The sequence below is a fragment of the Salvia splendens genome, chromosome 19 (genome assembly GCF_004379255.2).
Source record: "Salvia splendens isolate huo1 chromosome 19, SspV2, whole genome shotgun sequence".
Lineage (NCBI taxonomy): Eukaryota > Viridiplantae > Streptophyta > Magnoliopsida > Lamiales > Lamiaceae > Salvia > Salvia splendens.
In genome coordinates this window covers 8927298-8951267 of record NC_056050.1, presented here as the reverse complement: position 1 = coordinate 8951267, position 23970 = coordinate 8927298, and the positions used below count along the sequence as shown (strand labels likewise).

The 23970-nt window shown below is 36.9% G+C and overlaps 2 protein-coding genes and 1 long non-coding RNA gene across 6 annotated transcripts; all 3 read left to right on the top strand.

The window, feature by feature from the left end:
• Positions 1-324: 324 nt before the first annotated feature.
• On the top strand, positions 325-4786 carry LOC121780196 (L-ascorbate oxidase homolog). 2 transcript variants are annotated; one of them, XR_006045980.1, is made up of 6 exons: positions 325-595; positions 752-861; positions 2132-2402; positions 3222-3670; positions 3749-4224; positions 4315-4455. XR_006045980.1 is itself a non-coding variant. In XM_042177718.1 (6 exons), exons 1-6 carry the CDS (start codon positions 464-466, stop codon positions 4604-4606), a joined length of 1620 nt encoding a protein of 539 aa, XP_042033652.1. In that variant the 5' UTR covers positions 328-463; the 3' UTR covers positions 4607-4786. The 2 variants fall into 2 exon arrangements, 1 of the variants encoding a protein (XP_042033652.1); XM_042177718.1 differs by having other exon boundaries at positions 328-595; positions 3749-4114; positions 4315-4786.
• Positions 4787-11719: 6933 nt separating this feature from the next.
• On the top strand, positions 11720-12642 carry LOC121779469. Its single transcript, XR_006045822.1, has 3 exons — positions 11720-11808; positions 11879-11962; positions 12464-12642. It is a non-coding gene; the product is annotated as an uncharacterized LOC121779469 (long non-coding RNA).
• A 3107-nt stretch (positions 12643-15749) lies between these two features.
• Positions 15750-19966, top strand: LOC121779793 (putative pentatricopeptide repeat-containing protein At2g01510). 3 transcript variants are annotated; one of them, XM_042177218.1, is made up of 4 exons: positions 15750-16143; positions 16225-16259; positions 16353-18893; positions 19623-19966. In XM_042177218.1, exon 3 carries the CDS (start codon positions 16489-16491, stop codon positions 18733-18735), a length of 2247 nt encoding a protein of 748 aa, XP_042033152.1. In that variant the 5' UTR covers positions 15750-16143; positions 16225-16259; positions 16353-16488; the 3' UTR covers positions 18736-18893; positions 19623-19966. The 3 variants fall into 3 exon arrangements, with proteins under 3 accessions (XP_042033152.1, XP_042033149.1, XP_042033150.1); XM_042177215.1 differs by having other exon boundaries at positions 16212-16259; XM_042177216.1 differs by having other exon boundaries at positions 16212-16259; positions 19605-19966.
• The last annotated feature ends 4004 nt before the right edge of the window (positions 19967-23970 follow it).

Below are 23970 nucleotides of genomic sequence, written 5' to 3'. Positions count from 1 at the left end.
TTCAAATTTGCGTACACGTTAATTGTACGCGTATAATGTTTCCATCGGCTTGATTAAGGGTTTCTTTTTCCATCCTTTATTTGGTCTTAATATCAATTTATTTGTAAATCAGTGTGAAGACAGCAATCAATATTTGAAAAAACATTCGCTAAATCATTTCATATGCTTCATTTTGTTGACTTTTGCTTACCCCTAATTCAATTCTATTTTCCCAAGTCTCTATTTTTACAGATCATAACAATTTGACTGTTCCTTTTTTCTTTTAAAGTAGTAATGACTAATTTTTATAGCTATCTGTACCGCACTCTATATATCATACACTTTACTCTTTAACACCATTCCTCTAACTACCCAACACTTTCCTCACATTAAATATTTCCCTTTCCTCTCATTTCATCACTCACTCAAAAACATAAAACTCCAAAACAAAAAACATTCTTTCTTTCTTTCTTTCTCCACCACAATGCCATCTCCGCCGCTGAGACTAGCGGCTCTGCTTCTGTGCTTGGCCGCCGCCGCCGCCGACAGCCCCTACAGATTCTTCCATTGGAACGTCACTTACGGCACCATCTCTCCTCTCGGAGTCCCTCAACAGGTTCCTTTTTTTCTTCACAAAGTTGATAGTTTTGACAAATAAAGCTTGCATTTTTGCCATCTAATCTCCATTTTGTGGACAACCCTTTTTCAGTTTTTGAAAAGGGTATTCGAATATGGTGTTTTCTTGAAATAATTATTTTAATTTATGGTGCAGGGCATATTGATCAATGGCCAATTTCCGGGACCCGAAATTTACTCCGTCACCAATGATAACATCATTGTCAATGTGTTCAACAGCTTGAACGAGCCTTTCCTGATTCATTGGTAAGAAATAATCCTACTTTATTCATCACATTTCCCCTCATCTTAGCTACACTACTTTTCTTTTTACTAAATAAATCACGAAAATTAGTCTAATTCTCTACTTTTTAAAACTGGATGGATAAATCACCAAGTTTTTAGAATTTTGCAATTGTTTATACGTTTTTTCAATGTGCGGCAATCAGCAATTATCTTACCATTGTTTCTAGGTAAACCACACCAAGTTGTTATGCGCCATTATCAGTTTGTCTATGTTGATAAATTTGGTTGTCACATCATCACATCATCGTGGGTTTATCAACTGGTTTTGAAAAAAAAATAGAATACGACTGTTTTCATAATTTACTTGATATTTTGCCATGTTTTTTCATATATGAAATGATTGCCTAAAAACATTTGGTACAATTTACTCAAAACAACAGAAAACATTCCTACAAATCAGATCCATCCGTATGTCTTATTTTCATGTGATCAAATAAACTCTCTCTCTACTTTCCTTCCACATTAAGCATCTTATATAAGTATATATTATGACCTTTTTAATACAAATAAATATCAAGTTTTTGGGGGGATATATTGTTTCTTAATTTTATATACAAATATAGTATTCTAATTAACATGATTTTAATTAACCTTGAAAAGTAGTATCTATACAAGAAAATTCCCTCACGTCAACTGATATATAAATGCAATTCGAGGGCAACTGAGACTGTAATTAATTAGCACGAAGGCGGTGGACACACACATCCCTCTATGTATTTATAACTATCACAATAAATTCTTACCTGCTAAAAATGATGCCTTCACAATAATTTTAGTAGCTTAAGTCAAAATTAAATTTTGTGATATAAAACAGTTTGAATGTAGCTGTATAACAATTTGTATTTATAATTAAAGCCAATGGTGGGATAAATAGGCACATGGATTTTAAATAATATGATTGAATGAATTCACATGGGCTGTTACATCCTAAATTTGTCTAGATCCACTTTTTCTCTTGCCTCTCTTTATTCCTTATTGTCAATTGTAGAACATTGTAGCTAATTATAACTTTTTTATATTATCAAAATTTAGTGGACTAGCAAAAAAAGTTGCCAGCTCAAAACAATGTGTATAATGCCTTGTAAACTAAGTAAACTTCATGTCCTAGCTACAAATATTTAACACAACCCCAATGATCAATTTTGCTTAAAATTGATATTTCCATGCATGTATTAAATTGATTTTCAATACAATTGGTTAAAGTGAAAATTTTTATGTGTGTATGAAATAGGAATGGAGTGCAGAATAGGAGGAACTCGTTCGAGGACGGTGTGATCGGGACAACGTGCCCAATCCCGCCCGGTCGGAACTTCACATATATTCTACAAATGAAAGATCAAATAGGGAGTTTCTTTTACTTCCCATCTTTGTCTATGCAAAAGGCTGCTGGTGGATTTGGAGGCATCAGAATCATGAGCAGGCCTCTAATCCCAGTCCCATTTGGTCCACCAGCAGATGATTTCACTCTCTTAATTGGAGATTGGTACAAAAATAATCACACTGTAAGTATCATTTTTACTCCTAATTTTTATTTGCTATCTCAATTTCCAGCTTATCAAATGAAATTAAAAAAATGCTAGTTGTTACATGAGTTTACAAGTCATTATCAATATATGAGACAAGTACATATTCATCCAAAATATTAAATATAAAACGACACTCAATTTTTTATGTTTTTAGGAGGGAATAATTCTTTTTTCCCACGATTTTATCATTTGTGGATTCTCATCTTTTAATATGTTTTTTTTTGTAAAACTATTGTTTAAAGTGTCGGTACACTTGGAAAGGAGAAACTAGTAGTAGAGAATGGTTGATGTCTGAGGTTAAAAGTTTCGGGTTCGAGTCTATCGCGATGCAGCCTTTAAATTTTATTCATTTATGGCCCATATGTTTATTTCATATTGTTCCGTTTCCACTCATTTATGGCCCATGTGTTTTAGTGGGCCTACCCAATTAACTTCTTCCTAGTCCATGTACAAAATCTTCTGACTTCGGTTATACGAATCTATTGCTAACGGTTTTCAAAAATGCAGATTTTATTAATTTCATAATTGACTTGTCATTTTCCTCATACAAATATACATTGATGTGTGTGAAATAGGAAATAAATGTTAGTACTATGCTAATAAAGTTATAACAGTATAAAGGTTATTTTAGTACACATTTCGTACATTAAGTATACCCTGTATTTGACCAAATCAAAATTTAGAAGTTTCTTAATTAGAGCCAACAATACAAAGTTGATGGATAATTTGTAGACATATGCATATCATTAAACTGGAAAGGCACATAGTTAAATACAAAATTTCTATGTTATGCAGATCTTGAGGAGACTTTTGGACAGGGGGAAGAAACTGCCTTTCCCACACGGTGTTCTGATCAACGGGCGCGGCCCCGGGGCCACGGTCTTCACCGTGGGCCAAGGGAAGACGTACCGCCTTAGGATATGCAATGTGGGACTTCAGAACTCCCTCAATTTCCGCATCCAAGGCCACAAGATGAAGGTGGTCGAGATCGAAGGAACGCACACGCTCCAGATCAGCTATTCGTCCCTCGACATCCACCTCGGGCAGTGCATGTCCGTCCTCATCACCGCTGATCAGCCGCCTCGGAACTACTATGTTGTCGCATCCACCCGCTTCACCTCTCAGGTCCTCACCAACACCGCCTTCCTCAAATACTCCAGCTCCAACACCCCCACCTCCGGCCCACTCCCCGGGGGGCCCACCACTCAGATTGACTGGTCCCTCAACCAGGCTCGCTCTATGAGGTACTCATACATTGACACCTAATGCATACATATTTTATTTTCTGCGTCCTTCACTGACTATAATGTGTTTTCATGCAGGACTAATTTGACTGCAAGTGGGCCAAGGCCGAACCCGCAGGGGTCGTACCACTACGGCATGATCAAGACCGTGAAGACGATCAGGCTGGCCAGCTCTGCCGGTCAGGTGAACGGAAAGCAAAGGTACGCCCTCAACAGCGTGTCCTTTGTGGCGCCCGACACGCCCATGAAGCTGGCCGACTACTTCAAGATAGACGGAGTGTACCGCCTGGGAAGCATCTCCGAGGCTCCCCGCGGGGCCGGAATATACACGGACACATCGGTCTTGGGGGCTGACTACAGGACCTTCATCGAGATTGTCTTCGAGAACTACGAGGACATCATGCAGAGCTACCATCTCGCGGGCTACTCCTTCTGGGTAGTAGGGTGAGCTCCTCAAACATCATCTCAACACATTCCATAACTTTTGTTCAGACAGGGCAGATAGATAAGGAAAAACATGATAAGAACACACATTTTAAATCATTTTAAGTCAGGTAACTCCAAGATAGATGAATTATCTACCCTACTAAACTGTCCCTTACAATATGCATATGCTAACACACAGAGTTGATGTATGTGTGCAGAATGGATGGAGGGCAATGGAGCTCAAATAGCCGAAACCAGTACAACCTCCGAGATGCAGTGTCCCGTTGCACGGTGCAAGTGTACCCGAGGTCATGGAGCGCAATCTACATAGCACTAGACAACGTGGGGATGTGGAATTTGAGATCAGAGTTCTGGGCAAGACAGTACCTCGGGCAGCAGACGTACCTGAGAGTTTACACGGCGTCCACCTCGTTGAGAGACGAGTATCCGATTCCAAAGAATGCTCGCCTCTGCGGCAGGGCAAGAGGGAGGCACACGCGCCCCATATGATATAATAGGACTCTATGCACTTGACACTACTTGTTGCTTCACTCTTTTCATGGACTTAATGATCTCACCTCGAGCTCACATTCTTTCTAGCTTCAATTACTCCGATCTTTGTTTCTTTCTTTTTCATATTCATGTATGAATTTAATACAATTATATATAGGTAATTGTTTCTAGTGCAAATATAGTTGGTGGAAAGTAGCACTAGGCTGCATTTTAGCATTGTTTTACATCCTGGATAAATGGACAATCAGACAAAATCATACTCCTATGTGTATGTGTTTATAAGTTTCAATATGAATAATCCTTATTTCTAATTCCACATCATACAAGTACACACATGCAAACAATAAAAAGTACTTCTTCCCTAAAAAATAGACAACATTTTAAACTTTATGCGTTTTAATGCACAATTGGTAAAGTAATAGAAGGATAGAAAGAAAAAGTTATTGGAGTATTGTTAGTGGAGAATGGGACACACTTCATTAGAGCACTCACAATGGAGGCCTATCTCCGGAGCCCATTTCAGAGTCTATCTCAATTTTTTACTGCCACATCAACAGGCCCATCTCAGAGCATATCTCCCTGCAATGAGAGCTCATCTCATAGCTCATCTAATTTCCACATCATCATTATTTTTATATATTTCACTTGTAATGGTTGGTGTAAATTAAAGACAACTTAATATACGACAAAAAACAAATTCATTAAAGATAAAATGAAATATAAATAAAACATCCTACATTAAAAAAGATAAAAAAAAATAAGATAAAGATAGATAGAATTGATATTCATATCACCATGGAGAGAATTAAAATTGAAATTGAGATTGGAAAGGGATGAATGTGAATTGATGGAGAATGAAATATATGTAGGGGATAAAAAATTGAATTAAATTTACATAAAAAATAAAAATTGGGCTATCGCAAGGGCCATTGTGGGTGCCCATAGAGAAAAAAAGTTTCCTGGAATTGGTCTATTTTTAGAGACATTCCAAAATGATAAATGTGGGTCTATTTTTAAGGAGGGTAATATATTCTTCAACGTTTATTTTATTGTTAAGTGACAAATCAAGTTTGACATATATTTATGTTCATATAATTTGACTGAAGTCCCAATATAATTTGATCATAAAGTCTTAATAGTCTACCATAATATCAAATTCAAGACTGTTACACGTCATCTTCATAATTTAGGTAACTAAAAAATCACATGGTTGTAATTTCATAATATCATAAAATGATTTTGTATGTATATTCTTATCATATACACAACCTATTTGCATGTGTATTCTTACATATTATCTCCGTCCATAAAAAATAGACTAATTTTATCTTTTTAGGACGTTCATCAAAATTAGACATATTCTAAATAAGGAAAGTTTTAAACAAATATTAACCATACACATTATTCTAAATATGGATCAAACAATCTACTACACTACTTTCACCACCTCCCCCCTCTTACTTTATCAATTGCACCTAAACACTGTGCCATTTACAATTTTATCTATTTTTTGGACGGAGATAGTTTATAGGAATATATTCATTTGGTTAACCTTATTAGTATTATTGAACAAATATCCTATTTATAACCATTGAATTACAAGATCAAATTACCATAATTAAGATACATAGATTGTGGCCGTTTTCAGGGGAGAGAGTGGAGGGTGCTGGTGGACAAAGAAAAAGCATTGCGTTAAAATTGTTAATCCAACCAAAAATAATCAATTTTTTAACGGCACAATTCAAAATGGATTAAATTCTGATCATCGTAAAATTGTCCTATTTTTAAGTCCATAAATGACTTATACTCTATTTAATCAACTAGTTTTACCACCCGTGCCACGGGCCAAATGATTTTCAAAAAATAATAAAATATATTTATTACTAATTAAATGAAATTAAAAAATATATAAAAATAATAAATAGTTTTATTTCTTCTCAGCTAAATTCTTAATAATGTCTGCGAACCTTAAAGAAATCAAACTCGAAGGCCAAAATTATGTAGACTAGAAATGTAAATGGATAAACTTAAAGTTGGTATTCACCAATTATTGGTATTCACCAATTCATGTCCTCTATTTCCTTGACAAAATTCTATAAAGAAAGTTCAAGAATGCATTTTATGCATGTACTTGACAAGTTCTTTGAGATAGAAGGTCAAACCACTTTCTTTTAAGTAGTAAGACACGTCTTGGTTTATATTGATGAAAGAGGAATATCCAATAAGGATGATGTCCAGATTCTATTGGAATATCCATAAGAGATAGAATGTTTTGAGGAATCTGCTGATTCAGTTACTCAAATAGTTTCTACACTCAGTTTATCGCAAATGTAATAGGAAGTGATTATATGAAGGTTGTTACTTAAAAGTTGGAAACCTTCTACATGATATTCACTTTATTACTAACTAGTATTAACACCCGAGTTATGCACGGGACATAAGAGTTTCAAATAATGAATATAAAATATAATAAATATATAGAAAATAAGAATCGAAAGAAATATGGAGATTTAAAAAAACAGAAATGTACTTATCTTGTCTCACTCAAAATGAAGAATTTACTACTCCCCAGTTAATGAAACATTTATGCAATTTTAATTTATAATCTAAGTGAAGTAAAAACAATAAAATTAATGACAAAAATAAGATGTGTGACTAATGATCAAAGAGTATGAATTAATTAGAATAAGATATACACATAAAGAAAATATGTGTGAGTAAAGATGTTTATTGAAAGTGCTATGCAAGTCATTAATCCAAATAAAAGGTAAATTAATATATAAATTTAATAGCTTAATTTTGTAAAAAATTAATTTGAAAAAAATATATGGAATATTAAACATATCCACATTAAATATATGAATAATTTAAATCATATAAATTTAAAACTTCTTTGAGAAGTCATGTTAGAAAATTTGAATTATCCAATAATCACATTTTAGTTGACTGTTTATTTATTTCTTTTAATTTCAGATCATAGCATAACTTGATATACATTTCCAATGACTAAATGAATTTTTTATATTGGAAAGAATAAATTTCTTACTTCCCGCCACATATACGTATAAAAAGTAAATTACTACTATCACTTAAAATAACGATAATATTTTATTCATCTTATTTGTTTTGAATAATGTGAGAATTTACACTACTCTTTATATTAAAAAGTATTGCAATAAATTATTAAATCTCAATTTTAACCTAAATAAATGGAAGGCAAACTAAACTCTCTAGCACAATTCCAATTTAACTCAAATATAAGGCTAATTAATATATAAATTTAATAACTTAATTATAAAAAATTTTAATGGTAGTGCACTATTTAAATGTGTTTTAACACTTCTTCAAGAAGTTAGCATTTTATTGAGCTATTATTTGTCCAATTGTTTTTGCCTTAAAAAATTATTTTTGAATAGAAGACACCTCATCTTTCCATTTTTCCTCTAAAAAGGGTATTAAGGACTTTTCATCAAACTTGCACTTTAGATTAGTATAGATAGTAGAGGAAGATAACAAGATAGATGACAAATTCGTTAAAACTGCATCTTTCCTATGTCTTAGTTCAATCGAACAGAAGACTAGTAATGGAAATAGGGAAGAGCTGAATTGTCATCAATGTCTGCTGAAAGAAAGAAAGACAAGAAATATTTTGGTGAAAATGCAAAGAGAAGATACATTGTAAGTTGGATTGACCTTTTCTAATGAATGACTAGGGCTGGGGAAAAATATCGGAAAAATGATATATCGCTCGTATCGTATTGAAAAATATCGAAAAATTATCAGATTTTCGATATATCGTAATTTTTGATACGAAACGATACTGTATCTTAAGTTTTTGATACGATAACGATATGAATTTCCTTATATCGCGATATATCGTTTTATATTGAATATACGATATATATCGATATTTTCGATATATCGTTTTATAAGTATATAAAAATCCATTTATTTCATTAATATATTTAGAAAATATATATATGAAACCCTCAATTAGGATTTGGAACCCTATCGCTCACCTCACGCCGTCTATCACTCTACCTCTCAATCTCGCTCAATCGCTCTCATTCTCACGATTCTCTCGCAATTGGTCATCCACGCCTCCACGGTCCATCTCTGGCGACGTCCTCCAGCTTTCCTCCAGCACTCAGCTCGTGGTTTTCCGCCCGAAAGTGAATGAGATCTCGCTCCTCACAGTCAACACCTCCAGCTTCTTCCCGGTACTATTAACGCACTTGTGATTTGGATGTAGAATTAGTCGAATCATAGCACGATTTTATCTCGCCCAATTATTTTGATTTTCCTTGTTTGGTTTACTCTTCTGGCTTGGGAAATTGGTCTTATATTATCTCTTTTACTCGCATTACCGTTGGGGAATTGGAAATCGTTAGATTGATGATGATAATTGAAAAAAGCGGATTCTTAGTTATTGGCCTTCATCACGGAAAAAAATATACATTACTGATTGGAATATAAAATTGATGATAGTTTAGAGAAACTCTACCCTATGACATCGGGTAATATGTCACATACATGTCTTCTTTAGAGAAACTTTGCAGTAATAACATACAAGAGGGGTTTTATGTGGGCGTAATCACATTTGGAACCGATGCCTTGTAAAAACTATGTACGCTTTGGTCGGACTTCTGAGGAAGGAAATGTTCAGTGTGACCTAATTAATGAGACATGGAGTGCTACTATGTCGGATATTTGTATATGCATATGCCTTTATACATATAATAGGATTTTGATATCTCACTCGAATGTAAAATTTGGTGAGTATACTTGATATGATTTTTGGTACTATTAAAGGGGACTGGGATGTTTATTTCCGACTCATGTTTATTTTGTTTATCTGAATGGTAGAGGTAGAAAAAGAATTCATACTAAACCTGTAACAAATTTCCCTGAGTTTTGAACACTTATCTGAATGGTAGAAGTAGAAAAAGAATTCATAATAAACCCAATATATTTGATTTTGTAGTGTTGGAAACCTCTTTCAACTTTATTGCTGCTTATCCATAAAAATAAGATATTCACTTTGTTATTATTTTTTCAGAATGGAATCAGCAGCTTCTCATTCGCATCCACTACCACTTACTTCTGAACCATCAAAGCAACAAAGCGCTTCAACAAATGATGAGGGTACTAGTAGAAAACTATCAGCAGCAGAAGATTCCTCAGAAAAACCTCCTTTAGCTCCTACAAAGAGAGGTAAAAGTCAATATTGGAAGCACTTCGAAAAAACAATGAAGAAAACGAGTCAAGGAGAAAGAAAAATAGGGATATGCAACTACTGCAAATCTGAAATACCAACTGTTACTGGAAGTACTACTAGACTGAAGTATCATTTGGAGAAGAAGTGTGAATTAAGTCCATTTTATGCTGCGAGTGGAAATGACAAGGGCCAAACTGTGTTGACAAATGAGACTATGGGAAAAGGAAGTCAGATAGTGCCTCATTCTTTTAATAAAAAAGGTGTGAGTTGAAGGTCACGGAATATGTTATTACAGATGAAGTGTCCTTTCGGGCTGTTGAGGGAAAAGGATTCGTTGCGCTTGTCCATGAATTAGAACCAAGGTTTTGAATTCCCGACCGAAAGAAGGTAGCAGGTATGGTTTTTGAATTGTTTTTAGATATGAAGAAGAGGCTTAAAAGTGTGCTCAATGGGCAAATAGTGAGTATTACTACAGACACATGGACATCAGTTCAGAATATCAATTACATGGTCATCACTGCTCACTTTCTAGATAGTGATTGGAAATTACATAAGAGAATAATTAATTTCACGAAAATCACTAGTCATGTTGGGTTAGAAATAGGCAAGATAATTGAGGTTTGCTTGAGAGAATGGGGGATAGAAAAAATATTTTTCATTGTGGTTGATAATGCTTCTTCAAATGATAGTGCGATTGATTATTTGAAGAAAAGATTGCATATTGAAAACACATTGCAATTTGATGGAAAGTATTTGCATTTGAGATGTGCTTGCCATATACTCAACTTGATTGTCAAGGATGGATTAAAGGAGCTTAATTATGCAATTAAGTCTATAAGAAATGTTGTTGTGTTTATTCATTCTTCCCCTTCCAGACTGAGTAAATTTAGAGAGTATGCAGTACTAGCTAAGTTTTCTTGTATGTCAATGGTGCCCATGGATGTGAAAACGAGGTGGAATTCAACATATAAAATGCTTGATGTTGCATTGAAATATAGAAAGGTGTTTGAAAGAATGGCTGACGAATGGATTCCTTTCATGAGATACTTTGATGAAAAGGATGACAAGGGTAAACAAAGAATGGGACCTCCACTTAAAGAGGATTGGGATAATGCAAAAGTATTTGTTCATTTTCTCAAGAATTTTTATGATGCCACTTTAGAGTTAAGTGCATCAAAAACTCCTACATCCCAAATGATTTATGTGTCTATGTTTGCTCTACAAATCGAGATTGAAAAAAAATGTGATGATTCGGATCCGATTATGTCAGAGGTTGCAAAAGTAATGAAGGTGAAATTTGACAAGTACTGGGGTGATTGGAATAAAATGAATCCAGTAATTTTTATTGCCAATGTTTTGGACCCGAGGAACAAACTGAAAATGCTTCAAGTTAGTGTGAAGAAATTGAAGAGATTTGGAGATTCTAACCAAAAGGTTCGAGAGTTGTGTGACCGATTTAAAAATGACTTGGTGACTTTGTGGGCTAAGTATAAGGGAATGAGTGATACATTGGTTACTCAGAAACCACTTCTAGAAAATAGTGGTGATAGAGATGATACTGGTCTAGGTGGTTCGGGTCTTTTTGATGAATTGTATAATGGAGTTCAAGAAGAAGTTTCTCAAGACCAACTAAATCAAATATCTAATGAAGTGGATAAGTACTTAGCCGATGAGATGGAGAAGCGATCTAATCCTTGTTTTGATCTTTTAGAATGGTGGAAAGGAAGTGGAACAAGGTATCCAATCCTTTCGCTCATTGCAAAAGATATCTTTGCAATTCTAAGCTCAACCGTAGCTAGTGAATTCGCTTTTAGCTTGGGCAAAAGAGTTGTAGATCCTTTTAGGACTAGTTTGAGTCCAAATATGGTTGAGCCATTGGTGTGCACCAATGATTGGCTCAAAGCGGATGATTTTAGCTTATACAAGGATCCGACCGATGATGACCTTGCTTTTTATCAAGAAATTGAAGAAATTGAAAAAAGTAAGTGTTTCTTTAATTTATAAACTTTATTTGTCATATATTATTAATTCCATTTTATGTTTCTTTTTAGGCTCAAGTCACTCAACCATTACTCAAGAGACTCGAGATGGTTCTCCAAATTTATCTTCTACTAGTTAATCCACCAAATGATGAGGTATTAGTCTTAAATTTGGTTGCTATTTGATATGTGGTAGCCATTAGGCTTCTTAATTGAGATTGAGTTCGTAAGTAAATTATATGAGTAGATATGACTGGATTGGTCTTATTATTATAGACTTTGATTTATAAATTGTGATTGAGTTCATAAGTAGTACTACTACTACATGAGAAGATATGACAAGATTGGTCTATTGTTCTAGACTTTGATTTTAGCTTGTGTTTGCAGAGCTCTCATTTTGCTAAAGCAGATAGTTTAAATCATTAATTCATTTGATAACATTGATATGAAGCTCACTGCTTTAAACTATCTGCTAATATCTGATATTTTGATATCTTCTACTAGTTGATCCACCAAATGATGAGGTATTAGTCTTAATTTTGTGTTTGTAATTTGTCAATTAAATGTCCACTTCTTTGTGTTGTATATCTAATTTGTATATGCCCATTTTATTGTTCAATTCTAATCTCTCATCTCTCTTGGTCTTGGATTATGTAGGTTAATATTTCTAGATGATTTCGACAAGATGAAGGGTTTGGTGTTCAAGAATCAAGATCAAGACAACTACTAGTTTTTGCTAATTATTGTGATGGAGTTTGTTCAAACTTTATGGTGTGTTTTTTTGTACTTGGTTGTGTTGTATTTTGATTATGGAGATAAGAACACTATTAATTTTATTATGTTGAAGTTTTATTAGTTCTTGTGTGAATTTTAAGTTTTGAAATTATAATTTTCGATATACAGGTGTTCGATACGATATCGATATTGATATTATCCATATCGAAAGTTCGATATATCGAAACTTTTGATACGATAACGATATGAAATTATTTCATATCGATATTTTTGATACGATATACGATACAACGTTTTGGATACGATATCTCGTATCGACCCACCCCTACGAAGGACAATGACTTAGATAACAATGCAACTTCTAAAAGAAAGATTTTAATACAGTTAGACAGTTGTTGCTGTGGGAGCTATTTATTTATGCTCACTTTATTATTTTGTTTTGATGTTAAAGATTTTGTTTTATTGGTTCAATCTTCTTTAGAATGAATTTATATTCAGTTTCTAAACTTGTTTATGATTAAGCGATGTTCGATGTCATTTTATAATGCGTGCATTATTAAGAAATGTGATTCGACTATCTATCATAGTACCATAGAAAAAAAAATTATACATCATAGTATCTAAACAATATAAATGCAACAAGATTGAGTTTCAAACAATAGTTCAACTTCTTATACAATGAATGGTAAAGTATTTATGGCACTTAGAGATAAGGCCACGAAAGTACTTAGTAATTGTTCAAACTGATTTTGTCTAACTCAAGTGACTATTGAGATTTTAACAACTTGTTTGTTAAATATCTTGAAAGTCAAGTAAGTCTGGTTGATGCACTATAAGTTAGAATCCGTTGGTGTTTCAAGGGATTCAGAATACTTATAGAGATGCAACGTAGAAAGACTAGCAAGTCTCAATGGTCTACACCATAGGAGATGAGCAATGAGTTAAGATCAGTAGTGGGAGTTAAATCCTAGTTGACTACTCCAAGCATTCTTCTAAAGAATGAGATAGTCATATAAGAAGATATCGAAGTCCCTCTAAGACGAGTTCGATAAGTGAACAGTTGTACTCAATAACACCTTTTCATTGATGGGATATACGTTGGAAACAACGAGTTATACCTTAAAGAAACTACCATAACATCAGTACCTTCTACGACACACGTGTTGTGGACTAGAGGCAAGTGTAGTCCAGTACATCTCAAGGTGTGGAGTTATTCCAACATATGTTTTAGAAAAGGTATCCAAGTAATTGGAGTTGTGTACGGAGGTATGTTTTAATGTTATCCCGAATGATAGAAAAGGTACAAGTTCTATAATTTTCACGACAAGATAGGTGTTTATTTACACGAATACTAGATTATTAGATGAAGATTATGAAAAGAACTACAAGCCTAACAAGCATGATAATTCTCAAGATAATGAGAATATCTATTTTCCATCTTAACCAAGAAGTCATACCATTAGAAACTTATGCACTAAGAAAATCAACGTTTGTACCTAAGATTGTAAGAGTCATGTCGTAGAGGGAGCATTCTTTGCAAACATAATAAGTTCATGAGTCTAAGAGAGTCTTTAGACTCAGCCTTAGATCGACTTGAACCCAATCCCTGTAACTACATGGACACATTGACTCATTCAGATAATCGTTTTTAAAAAGACGATAGATTTTGAATAATAATCTAAGATAGACAAGAATGTTTGCAAGTCTTGCGATACTACCCATAGACTATTTTAGTCAGTGGGAGTTAGTGGATCTGCAAGTGTAAACATGGATCTGAAAAGGCTAGAATAATGGCTAAAAGGTTATATCCTTGCATAGTGAGTAATAATTAATTGTGTTAATCTTTTATTGAATATATGCATATCATACTAATTATGTTCTTTGCTATTTCTCTTAATCCCTTCCATGATTCAAGCTAAACTATATGCATATCCTTGCAAAGTGAGTAACAATCAATTGTGTTCATCTTTTATTGAATATATGCATATCCTACTCATTATGTCTTTGCTATTTCTCTTAACCCCTTGCTAGATTCAACATTGAATACATTTAAAATTATTAGTATACAAAAACAGTTATATAATTTTACCATATCGTCAATTGTTCATGTTGTAAATGTGCAAAACTAATATATCTTTTATACTTGTTCAGGAAAATGAAGCATTGGAATTTGCAGAAGATATGTATCTCAATCATCTTTGAAAAGTGTGATCTCATTGTGTTTGTAATAAAATAGAAATAAGCTACATAGTGAACTGCACAAACCAATCAAATAAAAGCTAAAAAAATGAAAAACAAAAACAACATACCAACATTGGAACCATGAATGACAGCAACAATATTCAGAAAAAACGCAATAAAAATGAAAAAAATACAAAAACTTCATTTTCCCGCCAAAATGCTGCCGGCTGGAGTTCAAAAAACTGACATTTTATATACTAATAGATAGATTTTGCATTAAAAAAATTATATTTAAATTAATTTTCTTGGGTAAAAGTAAAAGCACTCCTAGCCAAATTCCAAGAAACTACCTCCTGGGAGGTAGTATCCGTCGTTTGTTCCCGCAAATAAAAAGTTTCCAGAGAGGGGAAAAACGCGAGAAGCTCACGCGTGTTTAAACATACACGCATTCTCCTCTCGCGTGTCTAAACATACACGCATCAGGCTGATGCGTGTCTCCCTTGGATACAAAATCAGTCCAGGCTCTCTACCTCTCACAGAACGCGAAAACCATTGGAGGCTGCTTCTGCCTTCGTCGCCCCATTCTTCCGACCCAGCAAAAATCGAACCCTGATCCGACATTTAGCTGCCCCCATTCCAATTTGAAGTGTTGTTAGGTAACTTTCTACCCTTAGTTTCGATTATTATTGGTATATTTTAGTTGGGTATAAGATTTAGGGTTCATGGTTTGAGGAAGAGGCAAAAGCTGGGAGTGAGGAAGAGGGCAGAAGCCTCGTAATTTCATTCATTTAAACACGCATCAGCTTATCGCGTGTATAAATTAAAACACGCATGGGCAAATCGCGTGTATAAATTCAAACACGCATGAGCAAATCGCGTGTTTAATTGAAACACGCATGAGCGTAACGCGTATTTAATATGGATACACGCGTGAGCTTCTCGCGTCTTTCCCCTATCTGGAAACTTTTTTTTGGCGGGAACAAATGACAGATACCACCTCCCAGGAGGTACTTTCGTGGAATTTTCCCAAGCACTCCTTCCCTATCACTCCACAGGCCGCCGCCACTAAGCCCGTCCAGGCGCCGCCTCGACCATTGTCGCGACTGCCTCCATTTCTGTCGCCGGTTGTGTGACTCCTCTACGGCACACACTCGATTGACTGGAAAAGGCAGATAACACTATTGCTTGAGCAGGGGGAAAGAAATATTCAGGAATAAAAAAAGAAGAGAAACTGCTCCAAAATACAATTTCTTTGCAATCCCGATTGAAGGAATTTTCGCGACGAAAAGCAGCATCCTCCCAAGCTGCCAAAGAGTAATCTTGCTTAAACCATTTGTAATTAGACCAGAACTTGATGGACCGTTGATACCACAAAGGCAGCCCAGAGACATGAAAGACTGGGTGCACACGCGATCCCTCTGGTAAATCCACTCTTCCTACTCTTGCTATCATGTGAAAAACCCCCCAATTTAAAACCTCAAATTTTCAGGTTCTTGCGCAAGGCCACATATTTCTGTAGAAAAGGTTCCAACTTCAGGTAAATCAATTGTTATAGCTCTCTCTCTTCATTTGCTTCTATCTAATTCCGTCAATTGGGATAGAAATGCCATCTGGTTTTAATTAATTGCAGCTCGTTTGGCTCGAATTTGGTGGATGCTCGCTCCATCAAGACTGGTTTTGACTTAGAGATCAGCCGGTACAACTTCCAGCTCAAGCATTTGGTTGCACAGAGCAAGCTCTCGGAGGCAAGCAAATTGTTCGATGAAATGCCCCGCAGAAACATATGCTCGGTGAACATGATGATCTCCTGTCATGTCAAGTCAGGCAATCTTTCTTACGCCCATCAGTTGTTTGACGGTATGGGTGACCGGACTGCGGTGTCGTGGACGATTATCATGGGGGGATACGCGCGAAGTAATAAACCTATGGATGCTTTTAATCTTTATGCTGAGATGTTTAGGTCAGGGATGAGACCCGATCATGTGACTGTGACGACTCTTTTGTCGAGCTTCGATGAGACTATGACTAGAAATGATGTGCACCAGGTTCATTCTCATATCACTAAATTAGGATTTGGCTCTGACCTTGGTGTTTGTAACAGTTTGATTGATGCTTACTGCAAATCTCGAAATCTTAGTTTAGCTTTTCAGCTGTTTAAGGAAATGGTGGTGGGGGATATCATTACTTATAACACGTTGATTACAGGGTATGCAAAAGAAGGGATTCGTGAAGAAGCGATAAAGCTTTTTTCAGAAATGCAGCATTTTGGTTTTAGGCCGTCAGATTTCACTTTTGCGGCCCTTTTACATGCATGTGCTGGAATGGATGGTGCGACCCTCGGGCAACAAGTTCATGGTCTGGTGATCAAGACAAACTTCCATTGGGATGTATTTGTTGGCAATGCGCTTCTTGATTTTTACTCCAAGCAAGATTGTATGGAAGATGTGAGGAAGCTGTTTGATGAAATGAGGGAGCTGGATGGTGTATCTTACAATATTGTCATCACAAGTTATGCGTGGAACGGAAAAATTGAAGAGGTATTCGAGCTCTTCAGAGAGTTACAGTTGAGCAAGTTCAATAGAAGAAACTTTCCCTTTGCAACTTTGTTGAGTATAGCGGCAAATATGCAAGATATGGAGATGGGAAGGCAGATCCATGCGCAGACGCTTTTGACAACAGCTGATTCAGAGAATCAAGTAGGGAATGCCCTTGTTGACATGTATGCCAAATGTGGCAGATTTGATGAAGCAGATGTTATATTTAAAAATTTGGCTAGCAAAAGCTCGGTTTCCTGGACAGCTATGATATCAGCCTATATTCAACTAGGCCTCCATGACGAAGCTCTTAAGCTGTTCAATGAGATGCGAGGGAATGATGTCCGTGGAGACCAAGCAACATTTGCTTCTATTTTGAGAGCTGCAGCGAACCTGGCCTTAGTTTCACTTGGGAAGCAATTGCACTCGTGCATCATTGGGGCTGGATTTACGTCAAATGTCTTCTGTGGTAGCGCACTCCTAGACATGTATGCTAAATGTGGATCTTTGAAGGATGCGGTCATAGTTTTCAAAGATATGCCTGAGAGAAACACAATATCATGGAACGCTCTGATATCTGCATATGCTCAGAACGGAGATGGTAAAGCCACTCTGAGGTCCTTCGAAGAGATGATAAAGTCTGGTCTTCATCCCGATCCGGTTAGCTTTCTTAGTGTTTTGACTGCATGCAGCCACTCGGGGCACGTTGATGAAGCATTAGAGCATTTCAATCTCATGATCCAGACTTACAAAGTTGTTCCAAGGAAAGAGCACTATGCCTCGTTGGTGGATGCACTATGCAGACTGGGCAGATTTAAGGAAGCAGAGGTGTTCATGGCCCAAATGCCGTTCACACCAGATGAAATCATATGGTCATCCATTTTATATTCGTGCAGGATCCATAAGAATCAAAAGTTAGCTAAGAAAGCCGCCGATGAACTTTTTAAGCTAGATGGGCTTAAGGATGCTGGTGCCTATGTTACCATGTCTAATATTTATGCAGAGGCAGGAGACTGGGAACACATGGCAAAGGTGAAGAAGGCTATGAGAGATCGTGGAGTACGAAAAATGGCTGCTTATAGCTGGGTTGAAGTTAAACAAAAGGTTCATGCCTTCACTGCCAATGATAGGACTCATCCACTTAGTGAGGAGATTGCGAGAAAGATAGACATTTTGACGGAACAGATGGAAAAGGAAGGCTACAAGCCTGATGTTAGTTGTACTCTTCAAAATGTGAGTGACAAACTAAAAGCAGAATCACTAAAATATCACAGTGAAAGGCTGGCGATTGCGTTTGCACTCATAACTACTCCAGAGGGATCGCCTATACTGGTGATGAAAAACCTAAGAGCTTGCGTAGACTGCCATGCTGCTATAAAAGTGATCTCAAGAATTGTTAAACGGGAAATTACTGTTAGGGATTGTAATAGGTTCCATCATTTTAAAGATGGAGTATGTTCGTGTGGTGATTATTGGTGATCTATATTCCTCCGCACATGAACGGTTTATACCTTGGTTGTTTTAGCTCAACCCATTAGCTTCCTCATTTGAAAGAACAATAGCGGCGACAAGGTTATATCCGGACTATAGGATGCTGAGGCTTCTTCCGGGTGTCAAGCTTCTTGGTGGCTGCCCAGGTTTGATTTTTCTCTCTTATATTATTTTAAGTGCTTCAAATCTCTTTATCGGTGCAGTTCTTGCCCATACTTGTGTAATGGTCAGTTTTGCATTCTTGATATTGAAGAATTACACTGTTGGTGTTAGTGAAATTATAACATAGTATAACACTTTAATTGGTTTGATTTTATTCTATATTAAACTGCCACCTCGATGGAATGTGTAAGCTAATTTGGAGAATGATATCTTTTGTTATTGTTTTATGAGATGTACATGGGTGATAATGTTAAGCCAAGAAGAAATAATATTTTCAACCTTGATTTCTATTTGATTATTGTTAATTGTTTATCATTTGTATAGTCTTGTTCTAATTTAGAATGAAATATTGGTTTGTACCTTTTTTTCCTGGCAACAATAATTGCTTTTTAAATGAATATGCCTTGAAATGTTGTGTGTTGTGAAGGCTATACAACGCGAAAGAATATCTTTGATATGATTCAAAAAATCTTCCCAGCCTTTGCTAGAATTGACTAAAAATTGCATGTATGAAATCTGTTAGATGACCACACATGTTGGTCAGTATCTCAGCTGAAATTGATGCTTTCATTAATCTTATGAAGTTAAATTTTCACCAACTTATGCTCTTTCTCCTTCTCCAACAGCTTGACTATTTGTTTATGACACTAATACGGCCATCGTGTGCTATTTCCTTGCTAACAGTAAATACTCAGATTTACTGTTTGTTGCAGATTATGTTGAGGATATTGATGCTCAACATGTGCTAGGCTATGCTCTTTCAAAGATGGAAAAAGCACAAAGTTGTTCACAGTAAATGCTTCGTTCTGAGGATGAGGAATGCCACACTCTTCCCCAAGCACGTCAGTTTCCCAAAACCTGCTTGCTTGATCATATTTCATATTTTTCATACTGTCAGATATTTCATATCGCAACTCTGAAATTTGACTTTTAAACGGGCTTCCTGACATTAAAAGCATGTCGAGGACGATATATAATCAGCCTATTTGTGGTAGCGCATTCTGAGAAACGTAAAGGTGAATTATATATAAATTTGAATAAGCATCTTCCACTATCAGGTATTGGCTGTATCAATTGAGTGAGAATTTAGTGTAGTATATATTGGCTTTGATCATCTTATAGAACTGTGAGTTTGTGTATAACTCATAACTTACTCCAAACCATTCTATCTAAATGTTGAATAGTGTACAACTGGAGTAAGGTAGTGCGACGTCTCTCCATGTAAAAAATGGAACTATCCAAGGTGTATTAAGCATATGCTCCCCTAACAAAAGGGTGTTTCTTAAATTTGAGGCCTTCTCTTTGCAATTGTAAGGTAAAATCTTCCGAATCATCATGTGGTAATATAATATATGAAGAGTTTCAATCTTCATTTAGATAAAGGGTGTACATCATCCTCTTGGGCACGTCTAGTTCAATGAGTGAACATTTCTGCCGTCGTATGTTCTCCTGCATCTCCTAACATGAGTTTTATGTTTTTGAAACGGCTCATTCTTCGGATCTTTCTCTAACCATCATGTTTAGAATGAGTGCATATTTGTATATTAGATATTAATACTTCCTTCGTCCTTAAAGAATATTCACTTTGGGTTCGGCACGAGTTTTAATACAAAATTAGTAAAGTAAGAGATAGGTAAAGGGAAAAAGTAATTAAAGTATGTTAGTGGGGAATGAGTCACACCTCATTAGAGATAAAAGAGTTTCCAAAATTGGAAAGTCACGGACTAAAAAAGAAAGAGTGCAAATTCTTGTGGAATGGAGGGAGTATTGTGTTGCAGCTTCTCGGTCAATCCTTGTGTACGTACCACGGTATCTAGTTTTGACATAGCTACCACAATCAATAGCTTTATGTTGTTTGATTCTTAAAATTTCAACTTTTGAACTTGAAGATAGTACAAGGTATAGTTGGGATTAGGTCTAGTTAATCGGTTGGTTTGGTTGGTAACCGAGTCGATTTGTCGATTAACCGACTATAAAGAACACTAATAAGAACTGGAACTAGAACCGTTTGGTAATCGGTTAGTTCAATTAACCAGCCGGTAATAACCGGTCGGTTATTCAGTTAACCGATTAAACTGAAATTAAATTTTCCTTCCGTCCCATAACTTTTTCCCCTCTCTTACCTTTTCTCTTTTCGTCGCCTACTTTTTCTTTCATCTCTCTTAATTTACCAATTTCATTAAAATCCGTGCCATCTACAAGTAAAATCTTTTCGTGGACCGAGGGAGTAGTAAACCTACTTTAGTGTGGATTTTTCTGCTATTACAACTTATCAATACTGTGTGTGTTAAGCCTTCAACCATCAAGTTGTCTTTTATCCAATTAGAAAATGGCTAAGTTGTGTGCAGTAAGTCTATATTTCAAATGAATAATTTTACATTTTTTGAATTTTATGAAAGCCTGAACAAATGAAAGTGTGTGCACATAGGTGTTGATCATATTCCCATATTCATTGCTGAAACAATGAGAAGAGAAGATATGCATCTATTCTCTTTATCTGCTATTAAAAATCTCATTTGAGTTTGACACGAATTTTAAAAAATATAAAGGAAAATGGTTAGAAAAATATACTGGAATGTGAGAACCATTTTTATATATTAGTGTTATAATCAATTTTGTGAGTGAGGGAACGGCAAAGAACATTACCGACTCCTATCCAAGATGACGAGGACGACTTTGAAGCACAATGAGCCGGTGAGGTGTTGATGGTCCCCTATGTCGCGCAGTTGGTCTCTCGGTGAGCAGATAGAGAGAGAGTAAATTTAGGAGTTGCACCTCAAAATGACGTACACTTCTTTATTTTGGGGGGAAGTCAAAGTTTTCAGGGACAAAAGGGTTCACTTGAGCTCATTTCTCTATCCACTTTAGCGAATGAGAATTGCAAAATCAAGTGGTTGGGCAGAATTATTTCAGGTGAAAGTCAAAAGGAACAGTGCGGGCCAGTGGATTGATTTATCGTGGATCGTGCAGAATTTAATAAGGAACCCCGAACCGACATTAGGCCACCCACAACGCTGTTCCTATATCGTTCCTTAAACTACTATTTGCGGGCCCCACTGTACTTTTTTACTTCATTCCTTAACTAAGAAACGGAACCTGCAACCCTCCGTCCTTAGCCGTTCCTTAACCGTTCCTTAAATTACTATTCATTCAATTTCATTTCTTATTTTTATTTCCAACCCAATTCAATTAAAACAAACACACTTTATTAAAAAACACACAACATTAAAAAAAATTACAACTTAAACTTAAAAAAAATAAAAAACACACAATTAAAATCCTAAAAAAATAAAAAACACACAATAAAAAAACGTGGGAAAATAAAAAAACTACTCCGCCGGCTAATCATCCTCCGGAGGCGGTCGAGGTTGAGGGGGAGTCGGAAGGCCAAGTTGTGCTGCCATATGCACAATTCCGTTCCACCAGGCCGCGAATTGGGCGTACGAGAAGCGGGAAGTGTCCGCCATTGTGGCGGTCATGTAGGCCACCATAAGTGTGTCCGAGCCTCCCCGCGAGCCCGATCCCGAGGCCGGATGGCTTGATTCGCCTCGGCCCTTCCTCGCTCTAGCCGCCTTCGCCGCCTTCGTCCCTTGCGGCCGACGGCGCCCAGGCTGGATCCCCCCTATTCGCTGGCCGTACCCGCAAACACCTGCGATTCACCCTCGCTGCCCTCCCCGATGTCACCAGACGAGTAGTTGCCGCTCGCCGTGTGCTTCGTGCGCTTTGAGGTTGAGCCCGAGCTGGAGCGGACACCGCCGGCCCACCTTTCCTCGTCCTTGACGAGCTGCCAAATATCAACAAATTTGAACTGTAGACCGGTGTCCTGGTGGAAGGCGCGCAAAGCCGCCCTTAGAATGTCGGCGCCCGAAGCTCCGCTTTGGTAGTGCGCCGCTTCGGCCGAGTAGATGCCGCAGAATTTTTTTACCTGTAAGTCAACTCGGCCAAAGTGAGCACAGAGCATTGTATATTTGCGCTTCCGGGCCTCTTTCGGCTTAGTCTGGTGGTAGACATCACAGACCTTTTCCCAAAAGCACTTGGCGGCTTGTTGATTCCCGACGATGGGATCGTACGAGACGGTGAGCCAGGCGTTGTACACCGCCTTTGTTTCTTCGTTGATGTACGGATGCCGGCCCAGATCCTCCTGTTCCTCCTCCTCGGCCGCCTCAGACGCAGCCATGGAGCTTCCACCGCCTCGGCCTCCTCCCTGGGTGGGTTCAACGGGGATATCCTCCCGAATCTGGGACAATCCCTGAGAAGGCCGCGAGGCGGAGGGTCGAGCGTATGCATCCACATCGAAAGTGGGTGGTTGGTACCCACCCGGGGTCGCCGACCCCTGGGTGCCCGGCGTCGACGAACCGGAACCACCAAGTGTGTTGTACATGGTCTCTCAATCGCCGAACGCGTTGAATATAAAAATTGGAGAGGAAATGAAGTTGATTTAGGAAGAATAGATGTGTAGTTGTGTGTGAAATAAGGATGAATTAGGAGTATTTATAGAATAAGAAAATAAAAATAAAATAAAAATAAAAATAAATAAATAAATGGTATAAAAAAATGGTAATAATACCGTTAATTTTTTTTTTTTTTTATAAAATCGAATTTTTTTTAAAAAAATAATTATTGCGTCAGCACGTGACGTCACCCACTCGCGGGCCGGCGAGTGGGCGACACGCACGACGCGGGGAGAGCCACGTCGCCGAAGCGCGTGGCTGCACGGACCGTGCCGCATGTCGTGCCGTCGGCACCCGGCACGGCTTGGGAACGGCTCCTCGACGACACCATGCACCGCAACGCGTTCCGCTGCGAAGTCGTTCAGGCGGAACGGCCCGCGGAACGCCGGCGGCCCGCGTTGCGGGTGCTCTTAATGCCATGTTTTCACCTCAAATCTGCCCAATTAGCAGACGCAGGACATGCCCTAAGAGTGACCCAGATCTCATGTCAAAGCTCAAATCAAATCTTATTTTGAATTCATACTCTACGAAGAACGGATATTAGAATGAAGCTCCTTATATATTGAATAGTGTGAAATTAGATTGGTGGAAAGCAATGTTGTCAAAGCAG